Consider the following 15,203-nt stretch of genomic DNA (forward strand, 5'->3'; position numbering starts at 1 on the left):
GTTACACTGAGATGTCCTGAACCTCAGTGTGCCTCATACGGTGTTTCCCATTTTTCCTACAGTCCCTGAATGCAACGTCGCGTGTCATCGAGGTCACGTGACGTTTGTTGACGGTAGAAGACGGAGGAAGATGGCGGCTCGTTGGAGCAGTGAGAATGTGGTGGTGGAGTTTCGGGATGCCCAGGTATTTCTGTCCGAAAACTCCGGTGCGATTAAAGAGACGGACAGCTCAGGTGGACAGATGGACAGGTGGAGGACAGTTAAACAGAGGGAAACTACAGAAAAAGTCCTGTTAAACACCATAAAACACAAAACTACAGCGTCAGTCCAACTTTAACCTGTCATACTTTGTTCTCGACCAGCAGTTAATCGATTTTAATCAAATGATCGTTGAAATTATTTATAAGTTCTACACATGTTGTAGTTACAGCTTCGTCCTGAAAGGAAAACAGGTCAGGGAAGGAGAGTAATCGATTAGTTTAAATAATCTGAAATAAATTATCAACTAATTTCTTCAATTAATAGCAGAAGTCATTTATCTTGAGCTGCAGCTGCTGATTTCATGATCAGTTTTTCCTGTTGATTGTTTTCTCGATTAATTGATTAATTGTTTCATCCAACATCAAAAACACAAAGATATTCACTTTATCATAAAAACCAGCTGCAAATATTCAAATGTTAAAGCTGGAGCTGGAACAGTGACGATTCAAACGATTCACCGATCAGTTTGGCTGCAGCTTTTCTGTCATTGATTAATTCATCAGAAAAATAATGATGATGATAATAACATGTTACGTGACGTCATCAGACCAACAGTCCAAATCCTCACGATTCATGACCTGAACATTAATCACCTATAACTATAGTCGAGAGTATTCTGCCAATCAACAAACTGACCGAGCGTCTCCTGCTGTGTGATCATTCAGAGGGGACTGGTTCACACAGCTGCATCTGGGAAAAAGACATAAAGTTCATGTGTTTGTGTTTCATATCAGCTGTTAGAAGAAAGTCACTGCTATCTGCAGGTTTCAGATCGGCTGTCACCTTCTTCTTCTTCTGCTGTGTTTTCAGGCCACCGCCATGTCCGTGGACTGCCTGGGCTCTCACGCTGTCCTGTCCGGGTAAGTCAGAGCACCTGAACCCACCACAGCTTAGTTTAGACCTGTGCGTCGACCGTGACACTGACAGCTGCAGGTAAAAGTTATTACAGCGAGTCCACACGGTCTTTACGAAACCAGAGTTAATACAAACACGTGGTGTCAGTGAACACATCATCACACAAACTATTTCTACAACCTTCTGTTGTGCTCGTTGTTGTGGTTTCTCAGGCGGCGTTTCCTGTACATGGTGAACCTGGAGGCTCCGTCCGAACCTCCTCGGAAAATTGGCAGACAGAGTAAGTGGGACGTGGGGACGGTCCAGTGGAACCCGCACAAATCAGAGTCCCATGTCTTCGCCGCCTCGGTGAGTTCTGCTCTGAAAGATGACAAAAACGTTTATGAAAAGATCTGATGTCAAAATCTGATCTGAAAATAAACAAACAATTATAAAGGAAAAGTATTTCCTGTGTGTGTGTGTGCTCAGAGTAACCAGCGTGTGGATCTGTACTCGTGGAGGGAGGGCTGTGGAGAAGTTCACACCTCCCTGCAGGGACACACCCGGGTCATCAGGTAACAACAGAGTTAAATCAAACGCACCTCTCTCAGTCCGGACTGACTGTGATGTGTTCACGGACTCACTGTGATGTTTTGATGTCTCCAGCGATCTGGACTGGTCCTGGTTTGAGCCGGAGTTCCTGGTCACCAGCTCAGTGGACACCTACATCTACATCTGGGACACCAGGTCAGAGGAAACTGTGAGGTTTACACCCTGACATGTAGTGGAGACACAGTCTCACACCAGGTCCATATCACATGACCTTCATCAGCAGAGGGCGTCACGAGTGCATGAAATATTGATTCTGTAAACATCACCTGATAGAAACTACCTCACACACGTCTTACTAACACGGTCTCTGCGTCTCTGTTCGACTCCACAGAGACACTCGGAAACCCACGGTGGCTCTGTCTGCTGTCGGTGAGTATTTAAAGGACCAGACCGTGTTTACGTTTTATTCATTTTATCTGTGAAAATCAACCTGCAGACAGAAAACCCATCACGTCTCTCTGTCGTCTCTCGTGTTTGCAGCTGGGGCGTCTCAGGTGAAGTGGAACAGGAAGAACCAGTACCTGCTGGCGTCCAGTCACGATGGAGACGTACGGATCTGGGATAAAAGAGTGAGCGACTGATTTCTAGTTAACAAACATGTTTCTGAATCACAGACTGAGCTGATGTGTGTGTTATCGATGTCAGTTGTTTTCCTGATTAGTGTTCGTCTAATTTCCTCTGAACAGAAGCCGAACACGGCGGCGGAGTACGTGGCAGCTCACCTGTCGAAGATCCACGGCCTCGACTGGCACCCAGACAACGAGTTCATCCTCGCCACGTCGAGCCAGGACAACTCAGTGAGGGTGAGGAACAGACTCACACAAACGCTGATGCTGATGGTAAAATGTTCAGAGTGAAACTCAGATCTGTGTTTGACACAAACAGCTGGAATCTTTAGTAACCTGTTCTACTGAAGGTAAACACAGAAGGACTCAGCATCGTTTTCTCTGAGGATGCAGCCGAACGCTGCTCTTCTTCGCCATTCGTGTTTATTTTGTCATCTCCCCTGTTTCGTGTGTGTGCGTGTAGTTTTGGGATTACCGACAGCCCAGGAAGTACCTGAACATCCTGTCCTGTCAGGTGCCGGTGTGGAAGGCCAGGTACACGGTGAGTATCAACACCTGAGCTCACACTGACAATAAGACAAGAGAGAAAACTTTAGTGATCACAGGAGGGAAGTTTAGCATCACAGCAGAGGACAGAGAAGAAGAAGGTACAGACATCGACAGCACCTGAGCCTGATCCTCCAGGAATCTGAACCACTTCTGCTGTTTCTTATTACTCACTGACTCAAATACATGCACATATATCTGTGATAAAACAATAAATCAACCAATAATGTGACGCTTGTGTTTTGGTTTCAGTTAATCTGCCCATGATTTTCTGGAATAATCATTTGGCCTATAAAGAATCCGAAAATGAAAAAAGTCCATCACCGTTTGCTCGAGCCATCGTTCAGTGTCACATCGGACTTACTGTCAGACAACGAAGAGCACGACTTAAAAAATGATTATTAATTAATCTTCTTGTGTGTGTGCGTGTGTGTGTGTGTGTGTGTGCGTGCGTGTGTGTGCGTGCGTGCCATCTCAGCCATTCTCTAACGGTCTGGTCACAGTGATGGTTCCTCAGCTGAGGAGAGAGAACAGTCTGTTACTGTGGAGCACGCTCGACCTGAACAGCCCCGTTCACGCCTTCGTGGGACATGACGACGTGGTGCTCGAGTTCCGGTGGAGGCCACAGAAAGAAGGTGACCGCTCGCACGTTTCAGTGTCCAGCTCAAACCGAGAGTTCTGCGCAAATCAGGCAGACCAGAGCTAACACTTCCCCCTGCTTCCAGTCTTTGTGCTAAGCTAGGCTAACAGTTCCCCCCTGCTTCCAGTCTTTGTGCTAAGCTAGGCTAACAGTTGTGTTGCTGTGGTTTAAATGTCCATCTCTCTGAACAGTTTGACGACTTCTCGTCCTTTTTTGCTTAAAGTCTGAGATTGAAAATCAAACTTTGAAGCTGTGAATAATAGTCAGAAAAAATGGGAATATGAACATCTACATTACACCCGAGCAGCTTCATCTGCTGAGGAAGATCATGTGATGTGACTGAAAGGTCCAGAACAGCTGGAACATTCTGGTGTTTTAAAAAGTGGAAGTGAACCTTGAATCGCAGCTTTCAGCACGTTTCTGACACCAGGTGTTTACATGAGGTGTCAGGTTTCACCGTCACGGCCTGGATCAGACTTCAGATCTCCACACACTGATACGAGCCTGTGGGGATAACTCCTCTGTGCTGTGTAGTTATTTTAATGTGTGTTGTTGTTGTTGTTGACTCTACAGGCTCTAAGGATTACCAGCTGGTCACGTGGTCCAGAGATCAGACTCTGAGGATATGGAGGGTGGATCCTCAGCTGCAGCAGGTCAGTGTGCAGCCTCAGAGAGCTGAGTTCACAGACCTGCTCTCCTGATCCCAGTCATTCTGATGAGAGCTCGCTGTTGTTGTTGTGCAGCTGTGCGTCAGTGACGTGGTGGAAGACCTGATGGAGGGGATGTCTCTGACCGTGGAGTCAGAGAAGTCTTTGTCCTCCCAGGAGCCTGAGAGTCACCACAGCGTCGGTCCTGCTGCTGAGAACCTGCAGGGTGAGACGGAAAAGTGTCCACACAACATACAGTTACATGTGTGAACCCGGCACACACAGCTTCATGAATCTGATTAAATGGACATGTCTGTACGTCCCTGTCTTTGTGTTCAAACTTGGTTGTGAGTCCACAGGCTTTTATCCATCTGCCTCCAGATGTGGTAGATACAGGACAGCACACGTGTCCATTTTCTTTGCTGCTTTGCTTCCAGCAGCACCACCATCACATCAGAGATAATAAAACTACCGATGACGTATCACCACGGAGCAGGAGCAGCCAAACTGTGACTCGTGGATGTGAAATGAATTTAATGTCAGTCACACGGCGTCTCTGCTTCACGCTTCCCTCCCGTCCTCCTCCTCTCAGATCAGGAAAACTCTCTGAGCTCCAGAGGCCGTCAGGACTCGGCGGTGTGTTCAGGTCTCCCTCAGACCCTGCAGCAGGAGTTCTCTCTGGTCAACCTGCAGATCAGAAACGTCAACGTGGAGGTGAGACTGTAACAGATCCTGCTCACACCTTTATTCTGAGTTTTCCTTTCACTAATCTATCGGTTTGTAAAGCACTGTAAAGGTGTGATGAGGCCGACACACTCAGAGTGTTGTGGATTTTTTTTTTTTGTGCAGATGGACGCAGTGAACCGTAGCTGTGTGGTGTCGGCTCACTTCGGTAGCCATCAGGTTCATCTGGTGGTCAAGTTTCCCGCCCAGTATCCCAACAACGCAGCACCCACCTTCCAGTTTGTCTCCCCGACCACCATCCCCTCTGCCATGAAGACCAAGATCCAGAAGGTACAGATGCTCCTGAACGCACCACAATGCACTATAAAGAAAAGCTGTCCTATACACACCAGTTAGTTCTGTGATTGACAGGTACGACTGTCAGCTGTAAGAAGAAGAACTGGTCAAACATACATGACAATAAATCTGAGGATGGAACATGTTACAACACGTAAACTTAACTTAAACTTATGTTTAAATATTCTTTTTTCTAACTTCCTGTCCATTACTAACGTTATTAACCGAGTTTGATCAGTCAGTAAGTCTGAGGATGGACAGCTCTGAGGACGACGTGTCTTTGTCTCTGTACAGATCCTGACGGACACGTCTCTTCAGAAGGTGAAGAGGAACCAGAACTGTCTGGAGCCGTGTGTTCGACAGCTGGTGTCCTGTCTGGAGTCTGATATGGTGAGGACACACACGTCTGTCTGTCTTTGACTCCACATGTTCTTCCTTCTAACCTTAAACTAGACCTGAGTCTGGACTGAACCATCAGACATCGTTCTGAGTCAGTTGTGGGTGAATTTGGTAACCATGGCAACAGTGGGCGAGGCTCATGGGTATAGAACATAAACCTACAGGGTCCTGAGCATCTGTGGGTGGACTGGACGTTGTATATTGTCCCCTGAGTCCCTCTCACATGGAAGAGCGTAGCTGTGAACAGCAGTTTGATCTCATCTCATCTCACGTGTCCTCCCTCAGACTCAGGAGGACGGTCCAGCCTCCGGTCCCTTCGTCCTCTCTAACCCCGTCACTCCGGCCCTGCAGGCGTTTCCTCGAGTCACCAACACGTACGGATCCTATCAGGTAACAAAGAGTTCGACTCTGCTCCGGCTCTGAGGACCTCACCATCGTCCAGAGTGAACAGATAATATGAAAAACAGCTGAGAGACACAGAGACAGAAAGACAGAGAAACTTCACAGTGTCCACATTTTCTGTGAATCATCAGAGAGCAGTGTCGTCTGAAGGCTTCACCTCGTCCTGAGTTTCAGACACGATCTTTGTTTTCCAGGACGCCAACATCCCCTTCCCTCGGACCTCCGGCGCTCGCTTCTGTGGCACCGGCTGCCTGGTTTACTTTACCCGACCAATCACCATGCACCGTTCTGCCCCGCCCACCGAGCCCACTCCCAGGTAAAAAAAATTAAATTTAATAAAATAAAAGGGCTGCAGTTTAAAATATTTCAAGCTGTGACGTGTGATGAAACTGAAAACGTCTCAAACGTGACTCTGGAGGAAACAGGACGGTTCCTCTAACGTTCCTTTAACGTTCCTTTAACGTGTGTGTGTCCAGGTCTCTGTCAGCTCTGTCGGCCTATCACAGTGGTGTGCTGACGCCTATGAAGATGCGTTCAGAGTCCCAGAGCACCCTGCGGCTGTACAGCGGCAGCCCGACCCGCTCCGACAAAGACACTGTGTCCATCTCCTCCTTTTACTATAAAGAACGGGTGAGACACACACACACACCTTTGTACAGCTGTCACTGTGTTGTTGTCTGATTACATTAACAGCCACAGTTTTTGTTGGTTTGCACAAACTCAACTTTCGTCCCATTAACTTTCTCGACTGTGTGAAAGTTCGTTACAGACCAAACTCCTGCGTGAAAACTTTCCCGCCCCCGTCGACAGGACGGCGGTCCCTGTGTCCTGTGTCCTGAAAAACACTCAGATCTGAACTGACTGTTCACCACACGCAGATTTAATGATCCTGCTGCAGTTTCAGATTCACAGATCGATCACTTGAATGTGTCTTGTCCTCAGTCTTAAGTCAGACATCACTCTTAACCCGCAGTCAGCCTGAACGTGAAGCCCACAGCTTCACAGCTCAGGCTGCCAGTAAATACACCGAGCCAGCGGGTAGTTCAGTGGGGCTGGGAATATGAAGCGCTGCCATAAATACACACGGCCGGGGCCGGAGATGACACGGGTTAAACCGTCGTGGTGTCTCTGTGTGAACGTCCCGTCTCTGTCTCCCTGATGGTTTTTGTTTATTTTTACTTTTTCTTTTCTGTGTTGTTTTTCTCTGGCCAATCACCTGTTCCCATGCTGCTGTGGGCCACTCCGTCTCACTCTCCTCCAATCAGAAGCTCCCAATCTCTGCCTCCCGCCGCTGGTCTGTCCAAACCCTCCATGACTGGCCGGTACTGAGCCTCTGTCCCTCCATCAAACCTCCCATCCGTCCCTCTGTTCTCCCATCTTTCCCTCTGCTGTCCCTCCTCTCCTCTGGGTTTTCTCTCACCACTGCGTCGGGATTTTAACATGTTGTTTGCATGTCACTGATTGGCTGATGTCGCTCCCACTAACACAAACTGAGACAAAGTGAACTTGAATTATGTGTTAATTACATGTTAAACTGTTAAACTGGTCGAACCTGAAAACATTACACCTCAGATTCTTTACAACAGTATCTGAACTAAACCCACTGTCCACAGCTCGTCTCAGATCTGTGTGTCCCACTCAGATCTGTGTCTCCCACTCAGATCTGTGTCTCACACTCAGATCTGTGTCTCACACTCAGATCTGTGTGTAAAGGTGTTTATGAGCAAAATCAAGGAGTTTAGAAGAAAAACGCTCCATAAGCTCCAGCTGGAGGTCCTCAGAGAGACAGAGGGAGAGAGAGAGACGGACAGAGAGAGAGAGAGACAGAGAGAGAGAGAGAGACAGACAGACAGACACACACACAGACAGACACAGACAGAGAGAGACAGAGAGACAGACAGAGAGGGAGAGAGACAGACAGACACACACACACACAGACAGACAGACAGACGGACAGACAGACACAGACAGAGAGAGAGAGACAGAGACAGACAGAAAGACAGACACACACAGACAGAGAGACAGACAGACACACACAGACAGAGAGACAGACGGACAGACAGACTTCCCAAATCATGAAACTGTTATCAAACCATGTGTCAGTCAGAGACTCGTCCTCCTGTCCTGCAGAGCAGATGCTTCTCCTTCAGCGGTGAAGCTGTCCACTCTGCAGCGTGTCCACTCTGAGCATCCATCCTGTAGCATTTAGCAGCTGTTACTGATGCTAACATTGTTAGCTTAGCAGCCACCAGCGTGTGCTGCTGACAGAAGAGACCAGTTTGTAAAATTATTCCTCAGAACACATAACTGAAGTTCAACCAGCAGCCAGTCTGCTGCCTGAGTCCTCTCTGCTCTGCACCAGTGTCTCTTCATGTCCACTAACGTTTGACGGCTGCAGGTAAGTTCCTGTGATCACCTGTGAGCAGAAATGGCTTTGAATGAGTTTGAACTTAATTTTTAAAGTTTTACAGTAATCTGGCTTTTCAGGCGACGCATTAGTTTGTTAACAAACTGAAAACTAACAATGTGTTCACACTGCGACGGCTCTGAGCCACACCGACGAGTCGCTGCTGAACCATCCACAGAGCGGACAGGACGCGCTGCTTCTCGCGTGGATCCACGGTGGGAGGGAACGGTTCTCCTGCTGAGACGCGAGCAGGAAACTTTCAGTCTCAAGATTTTTAGAATTCTCAAATCTTACAAGGCAGATTTTGATAGAATTAACTGAAGATATTTGTGGTCCACAGAGGACGAACCCTGAAGACCTCTGTCCTTCAGTCAGCATCTCGCAGTGTGAACAGTCTCTATTGGTAATTTGTCGTCCAGGCCACTTTTAATCAGGTGGTGCTTTGTCTCTTCTGGACCTGCTGTCTCCCTCCTCCTCCTCCTGTCTGTCCTTCTGTCCGTCCATCAGAAATCCCGCCGGTTTAAGACGAAGCGAGAGGGGACAGACTACGGCAACCGTCCCATCAAACTGGCCGGGAAAGTCATCATCCAGGAGATCTCCTGTCTGCTCCCCGTCCACAAAGCTCTGGGAGAGAGCTACATGTGAGAGAGCAGACCGTCCAATCACAGCCTGACATACACCTGAAATCAGAGCTGCCATTAGTCCACTCATCAGTCCACTGATAATTCAAGATCAACGAATTCATTTAAACCTTTTCAAGCAAAACTGTCAGAGAATCGATGGTTGAATGTTCAGATGTGTGAAGAGTCCGTCACTGTTTTCTGTCCTGTTCAGTCTGAACGTCAACGACATCCAGGAAACGTGTCAGAAGAACGCGGCGGCAGCGCTCGCAGTCGGACGCAGAGACGTGGCAAAGGTCAGAGGTCAATAAAACCTGAGTTCCTGTAAAATTCCCGCAGACCTTCAGCCTGTCACAGTCTGTGTGTGTGTGAGTGCAGGTGTGGGCTTTGGCATCTGCAGCGACCAGTCAGGACCTGAGTCCAGATTCAGACCCGGACACAGAGACTCCCTGGGCCAGACACCCGTTTGGACGCCACCTGCTGGAGACTCTGTGAGTTTATGAGATATAAATTCTTATCTTAGCTTCGCACGGTCTGTTATTGTCCCAGGAGCCAAAGAAAGGCAGAACCTAACGAGTCTGTCTGTTTGAATCAAACAGCTCTAACACACTGAACTGTGTCTGTGTCCAACCCTTCAGTTTGGATCACTACAGTCAGATGAGTGACGTCCAGACTCTGGCCATGCTGTGCAGCGTGTTCAGAGCTCAGGCTCCGCCCCCGGACTCTTACTCCCTGTACGGACACCACCCATCGCGCTCCTCCATGTTCCCCCCACACCACTCACGCTATGTAAGTCTGATTCTCCTGTGAATTCTCTGTTTAACGTTCGCATGAAAAGTCACAGAAATAGCCCCGCCCCCTTTCTAACCTCAGCACGGCTGACCAATCACTGAGGGCGGGTGGGTGTGATGTCAGCGGGTAGGTTTCACAGATGTTGTCTAAAAACAGAGAAGTTATCTAACCGTATCATGTACCAGCCCAGCTACACCTCCAGCTCCGTCACCTCAGGCTCCTGCTCCAGCACCTCGGACTCCATCACTACAACCACCTGGAACACAGGTGAGTCTGCACAGTGCCACACACAGGCCGAGTGCTGCCGTACCACAGCACGTCGCCGCCCAAACACTTTACCTTTACGTTTTACTCTCAGGCCGAGACGCTGAGCACGCCAACCCCTGGGGTGAATCCTCTCCTGACGACTATCGCTACGGAAACCAGGGTTACACAGATCCCCGGGAACGAGAGCGTGAGCAGCACGACATGAACAAGAGGTGACCTGTTCATCTGCAGAGAGGGCGGTGGGAGAACTGGTGAGCCTGCTGTGTGCTTCACTAACAGATCTGTGATGTCACTTCCTTTTCCTCGACAGACTGCTGGACCCCGCCAACATGCTGCAGTTTGATGACTTTAAGAAGTGTTACGGTGAAATCCTGTACCGCTGGGGTCTGAGAGAGAAAAGATCCGACGTGCTCAAGTTCGCCTCCTGTCCTCCTGAACCTCACAAAGGCATCGGTACGTTACGCTACTGAGACTCCGCCCACAGTTCTAACATCAAAACAACAACAACAACACAGATGAAACATTAAACTCACTCGTGTTTTAACACTGTAGACATACCAGACACCGTTCCAGGCCGTGTCCACGGCAACCCACAGAAAAACCAACAAAAACAAACCGCTGAATGTCAGGGAGCAGACCACAGAACAACACGCTGTGCGTTGCCTGTATGACATCATTATGACATAAGGAGAAACTTTAGAGAACCTCTCTCACAGCCAGTCACACTCCAAACATCAGGTCAGCTGCAGGTCGGTCAGCTGCAGGTCGGTCGGCTGCAGGCTGAGTGAACACGTACAGGAAACAGCTCTCAGTGATTTAACTCTGCTGTGTTTTGTCTGCAGAGTTTGGTGTGTACTGCTGTCACTGTCGCAGTCAGGCTCGTGGGACTCAGTGCGCCGTCTGCAAACGTCTGACCTTCCAGTGTGCCATCTGTCACGTGGCCGTACGAGGCTCCTCCAACTTCTGCCTGAGCTGCGGCCACGGAGGACACACCAGTCACATGATGGACTGGTTCCGCCGGCAGGACGAGTGTCCGGCCGGCTGCGGCTGCCACTGTCTGCTGCAGAGCACCTTCTGATACAACACACACACAAAGCAGCGCAGCTCCTGACAGAGGACGAGGCTGAGCCAACACATCTGAGCGACGTGTGCTCTGATGTCTCTGTCTCTGATGCACAGGACGCCCCGATCCTGTATCCAGGACTTCTCCAGGACCTAGAGAGAGTGACGGCTGTCTGTCCAACACTGTCCCAGAGTCAGATATCTCATCAGCTGCTGGAGAGAAGTGAAGTTTACTGTGGACGTTCATGGTCCCCAGAGGACGCTGCACTCTGTGTCTTCACACCAAACCTGAATCTCACAGACAAAACGAAGCACTGTGCACACAGATGAACAGACCATAGCAACCTACAGCTAACACGCGTTAAACATCAAACAACAACAGTGTAAACTTTGATCTCAGTCTAAAATCAAAAGCAGAGCATCTGATTCAGACTGTGCAGGTTAAACATGCAGCTCAGTTTCACATCAGTCTCATTCAGCACAGGCTGGTTTGGATCTTGGACGGAGACATGTGGACAGACTGTCTGTTGTCCAGTGATGTGTCATCTCCAACATCCCAACATGTTGGTCTGTTCGTTTGTGCACAGAAATTATTATGTGACACTTCTTTAACTGCGAAGCCTCAAAATGGCAAGAATTAAATCTGAAGGTGGGAGTTGGACAAACAGCAGCAGCATCAGATAAAACGTGGAATTTCTTTAACCTTAATAAAGTGACAGGTATGTAATGCAGTTTGATCTGATGTGGAAAATACTGCAGCCTGAAAACTGGAAGTGGTTTGGAGCCGTGAACCATTTCATCTGTGGTTTTCTCCATGAAAGCCGGCAGGCTGGAAACTGTCCGTCAGTCCTGTCGTCCAGGTGCAGCACTGCACTAACCTGTCACCTGTCAGTCACCTGAAAGAGTGGACCTGAGTGAGGGGCAGGTAACCAACGCGCTGGAACACCTCCCACCTGACGGCTCTTCTGGAGCCGTCACTCACATTCACTGTGGCCTTACACGACTCTGCTGGATCCAGACTGAACACGTTAATGTGACTGAACCTGAGTGTGAACAGCTCCCGTTTGTACCGTGTGTAAAACTAACAAGAATAAAATGTTTGAACTCAGATTGTCATTTATTCAGAAAACATCACAGGACATTAAATCTGAAACTACCAGCTGTGAACGGCCTCATTGTCCTCCTGTCAGCGCCACCCTCAGGACAAACCTTTTACTACACTTCTGGTAAGACTAAAAAAAACAGCGCTCATGTCTTTGCTGTTTAATTCCACATTTAGGTCGACGAGCAGCATCGTTTACATGTGAGCCTGTGTACTGTTTATTTATAGGATTTAAAGAAAATAGAGAAAATTTCCTGTTAAAATTTCCCACAGAACGAGATGACGTCCTCCAAACTGTCCAAACATATTCAGTATTCATCAGATCTGAGAAGCTGGAACCAGCAAACATCTGACGTCTTTGTTTAAGATATAACTGAAATGATTATTCACGTTTTCTGCCGATGTTCTTATTGATGAATTGATTGACAGGTCGCTGTGGCTCTGAGTCATTGTGTGAACAAAACATTCCACCATTGTTGTTGTTGTTGTTGTGTTCAGTCTCTGGTTATTTCCTCACGCAGCCGTCACGCAGCCGTCACGTGCACGTGGAGTTCACACAGTTCGAGGTATCGACGGCTCTGAGAGTAAACCATCCGTGTGCTGTTCGTTTGTCCTGTTTCTGTAATGAACACTGCCTAAGTGCCCGTGAGCAAGACGCTGAATCCCTACCAGCTGCTGCTCTGTGGCTGACCTCTGACCTCCTGGACAGGAAGTTACATGAGAGGTGGAGGCTGCGGTCGGTAAGTGGACGGTGATTTGAGTCGACAGAAGACGCACTGAGTCAGGAGCTCCGAGGTCTGAAGTCTGGACACTGGGAACGGCTTTCCACACTCCTCACACTGGAAACACACACACACACACACACTTCATAAGATCAGCAACAACCAACAATCTCATATCAGCTCGATGTCCATTTGTCTCTCATGATTGGTGATCACTGAGGAGCTGAGCAGGACCCATGAGGGACTCTGACCTTGAGGATGTGAATCCCTGATCCTCCGGTCCTCCTCTTCTCCATGACCTCCGGGATCTCCTCCATGTTCTCTATGTCCCATAACCGGACGGTCCTGTCCTACGGAGACAGAAACAGCCAGAGGACGGTGAGTCCCTCAAAACACTTTCATTTAAAACAGAATGATGCTGAAGCATGAACGACTCGGGAACCGTCTCAGATGTTTTTCGTTGTTGGACATGTTAGAGAGAACAGTGGATACGATTCTGCGGGGAACACGCTCCATATCCAGCACAGATCAGCAGGTCACCAGGGCTCAGAGTTCACCACTGTCGCCATGGGAAACCTTCAGAAATCATGTTCAGCCTTTCCCAGGTCAAAATAATCGGAATAATGGGAGTCCACGTCCACAGGGGAAGACAGAAGCGGACGTAGGCTTGGACGTCTCCGCTCCACTGAGAGACCCTGAGAATTGTGGACTCACACACACGCTTCCATCAACGTCACTAAATCCACAGTGTTCACCTACGTACGTGAGTTTAACATAGACTCTGGGACAGAGTGGACGGTACCTTGGACGCAGAGGCAACCAACTTCCTGTCTGTGCCGATGTCCACGTCTGTCACCCAGTCACTGTGGCCCTGTGACAAAGAACACATGCATGATGTCTTCCATCCTGCAGTGAGGTGCTGAGCACACGGAGCACTGACAGCCCATCACCACCTTCAGGACGAGACTCGGACAGAGGGAGGACATATCCCAGAGTGCAACAGTCCTGTCGTAAGAGCCGGACACCAGCAGGTTTGCTGAGGAAAAACAACAGGAAGTGTTTCGTTAGCCAAAGGTTACGTCCCCACCCTGTCTCTGCCTCGCTCTGAGGTCTCACCGTCAGCAGAGAAGCTGCAGGAGCTCACGCTGCCCTCGTGTCCACTCTGCAGCGTCGTCCCGCCCTGAGATCGAAACCCCCCCGCCTGAAGGTCCCATAGCTTCAACGTTTTATCCCATGATGCCGTGCACAGGAAGTGACCATTGTTGGTGAAGCAGCAGTCTGAGACGACATTGCTGTGGTTACTGAGGGAGAGAGGGAGAGAGGGAGAGAGAGAGGGAGTTAACAACCATGAGACAAGCTAATCCTGCTGTTTGGTCCCTGCTTACATCACAGAGCTCCTGTCCCCGTGTGGCACTGGGACAAGGACTGGGCCCAGAGCTAAGAATGTTCTTCCTCCCATCATAGAGTCAGCTGATTCACCTGTGCTTCACCGCACCAGCTGAGGGATTTCCTCTGAATGTTTCTCACTTTGGATTAACTGTTAGTTTGTAAACTGCTGGAGGAATAAAGCTAATCTGTTCCTCTGTTCCGCGTCAGCAGGTCGTCACGGCGCGTCACAGCGCGTCAGCAGGTCGTCACAGCGAGTCACAGCGCGTCACGGCGCGTCAGCAGGTCGTCACAGCGCGTCACGGCGCGTCAGCAGGTCGTCACGGCGCGTCACGGCGCGTCAGCAGGTCGTCACGGCGCGTCACAGCGCGTCAGCAGGTCGTCACAGCGCGTCACATGTTCCCTGCCCTACTGCCGCAGCTACACGGGGAGAACGTGTGCTCAGACCGGGGATCGAACCTGGAGCCCTCTTGCCACGAGGCGACGGCGCCAACGCCAGCAGCACTGCGCCACCGCAACGCCGCTTCATTTGAGCAATAATAATAATAATAATCATAATAATCATCATAATAATAATAATAATAATCATAATCATAATCATAATAATAATAATAATCATAATAATAATCATAATAATAATAATCATAATCATAATAATCATAATAATAATCATAATCATAATAATAATGGTGATAAAAGCTGAAATAAAAGCTGTTATGAAGGACACACCGTCTCTGCTGCGTCTCTCACCTGTCGATGGACACAGTGGTTTTGTGAGCCAGCAGGTCCCACAGTTTGACGCTCCGGTCTGCAGACACCGTGGCCACCCGCTGGCTCTGAGGGTCGAACCTGCACCGTGTGATGGTGGAGCGGTGATGATCTGGGGGAGAAAGCGAACACACCCTCGTTAACTCGGGT

The 15,203-nt window shown here is 49.0% G+C and overlaps 2 protein-coding genes across 4 annotated transcripts in view; one reads left to right on the forward strand and one right to left on the reverse strand.

The window, feature by feature from the left end:
• Positions 1-121: 121 nt before the first annotated feature.
• On the forward strand, positions 122-12,183 carry wdr59 (WD repeat domain 59). 3 transcript variants are annotated; one of them, XR_005894083.1, is made up of 28 exons: positions 122-184; positions 1,072-1,121; positions 1,329-1,464; positions 1,585-1,670; positions 1,762-1,842; positions 2,039-2,076; positions 2,188-2,276; positions 2,394-2,510; positions 2,737-2,814; positions 3,298-3,454; positions 4,033-4,112; positions 4,203-4,332; positions 4,699-4,820; positions 4,956-5,120; positions 5,421-5,516; positions 5,811-5,915; positions 6,122-6,243; positions 6,404-6,557; positions 7,193-7,249; positions 8,842-8,975; positions 9,169-9,250; positions 9,333-9,445; positions 9,593-9,743; positions 9,932-10,013; positions 10,105-10,225; positions 10,324-10,466; positions 10,856-11,201; positions 11,274-12,183. XR_005894083.1 is itself a non-coding variant. In XM_041038019.1 (27 exons), the coding sequence occupies exons 1-27, from the start codon at positions 131-133 to the stop codon at positions 11,089-11,091; spliced, it is 2,979 nt and encodes a 992-aa protein (XP_040893953.1). In that variant the 5' UTR covers positions 122-130; the 3' UTR covers positions 11,092-12,183. The 3 variants fall into 3 exon arrangements, 2 of the variants coding, with proteins under 2 accessions (XP_040893953.1, XP_040893966.1); XM_041038019.1 differs by having other exon boundaries at positions 10,856-12,183; XM_041038032.1 differs by lacking the exon at positions 7,193-7,249 and having other exon boundaries at positions 10,856-12,183.
• The window catches only part of LOC121181912 (WD repeat-containing protein 88-like), a 4,459-nt gene continuing 1,435 nt past the window's right edge, over positions 12,180-15,203 (reverse strand). The window contains exons 6-11 of the mRNA XM_041038145.1: positions 15,036-15,165; positions 14,016-14,200; positions 13,853-13,935; positions 13,702-13,770; positions 13,151-13,249; positions 12,180-13,016 (exon numbers count right to left, since the gene is read on the reverse strand). Coding sequence (XP_040894079.1) covers positions 12,891-13,016; positions 13,151-13,249; positions 13,702-13,770; positions 13,853-13,935; positions 14,016-14,200; positions 15,036-15,165 — 692 coding nt within the window. The 3' untranslated portion in view covers positions 12,180-12,890. The remainder of the gene's footprint in view (positions 13,017-13,150; positions 13,250-13,701; positions 13,771-13,852; positions 13,936-14,015; positions 14,201-15,035; positions 15,166-15,203) is intronic.

Source organism: Toxotes jaculatrix, chromosome 1 (assembly GCF_017976425.1).
Source record: "Toxotes jaculatrix isolate fToxJac2 chromosome 1, fToxJac2.pri, whole genome shotgun sequence".
NCBI lineage: Eukaryota > Metazoa > Chordata > Actinopteri > Toxotidae > Toxotes > Toxotes jaculatrix.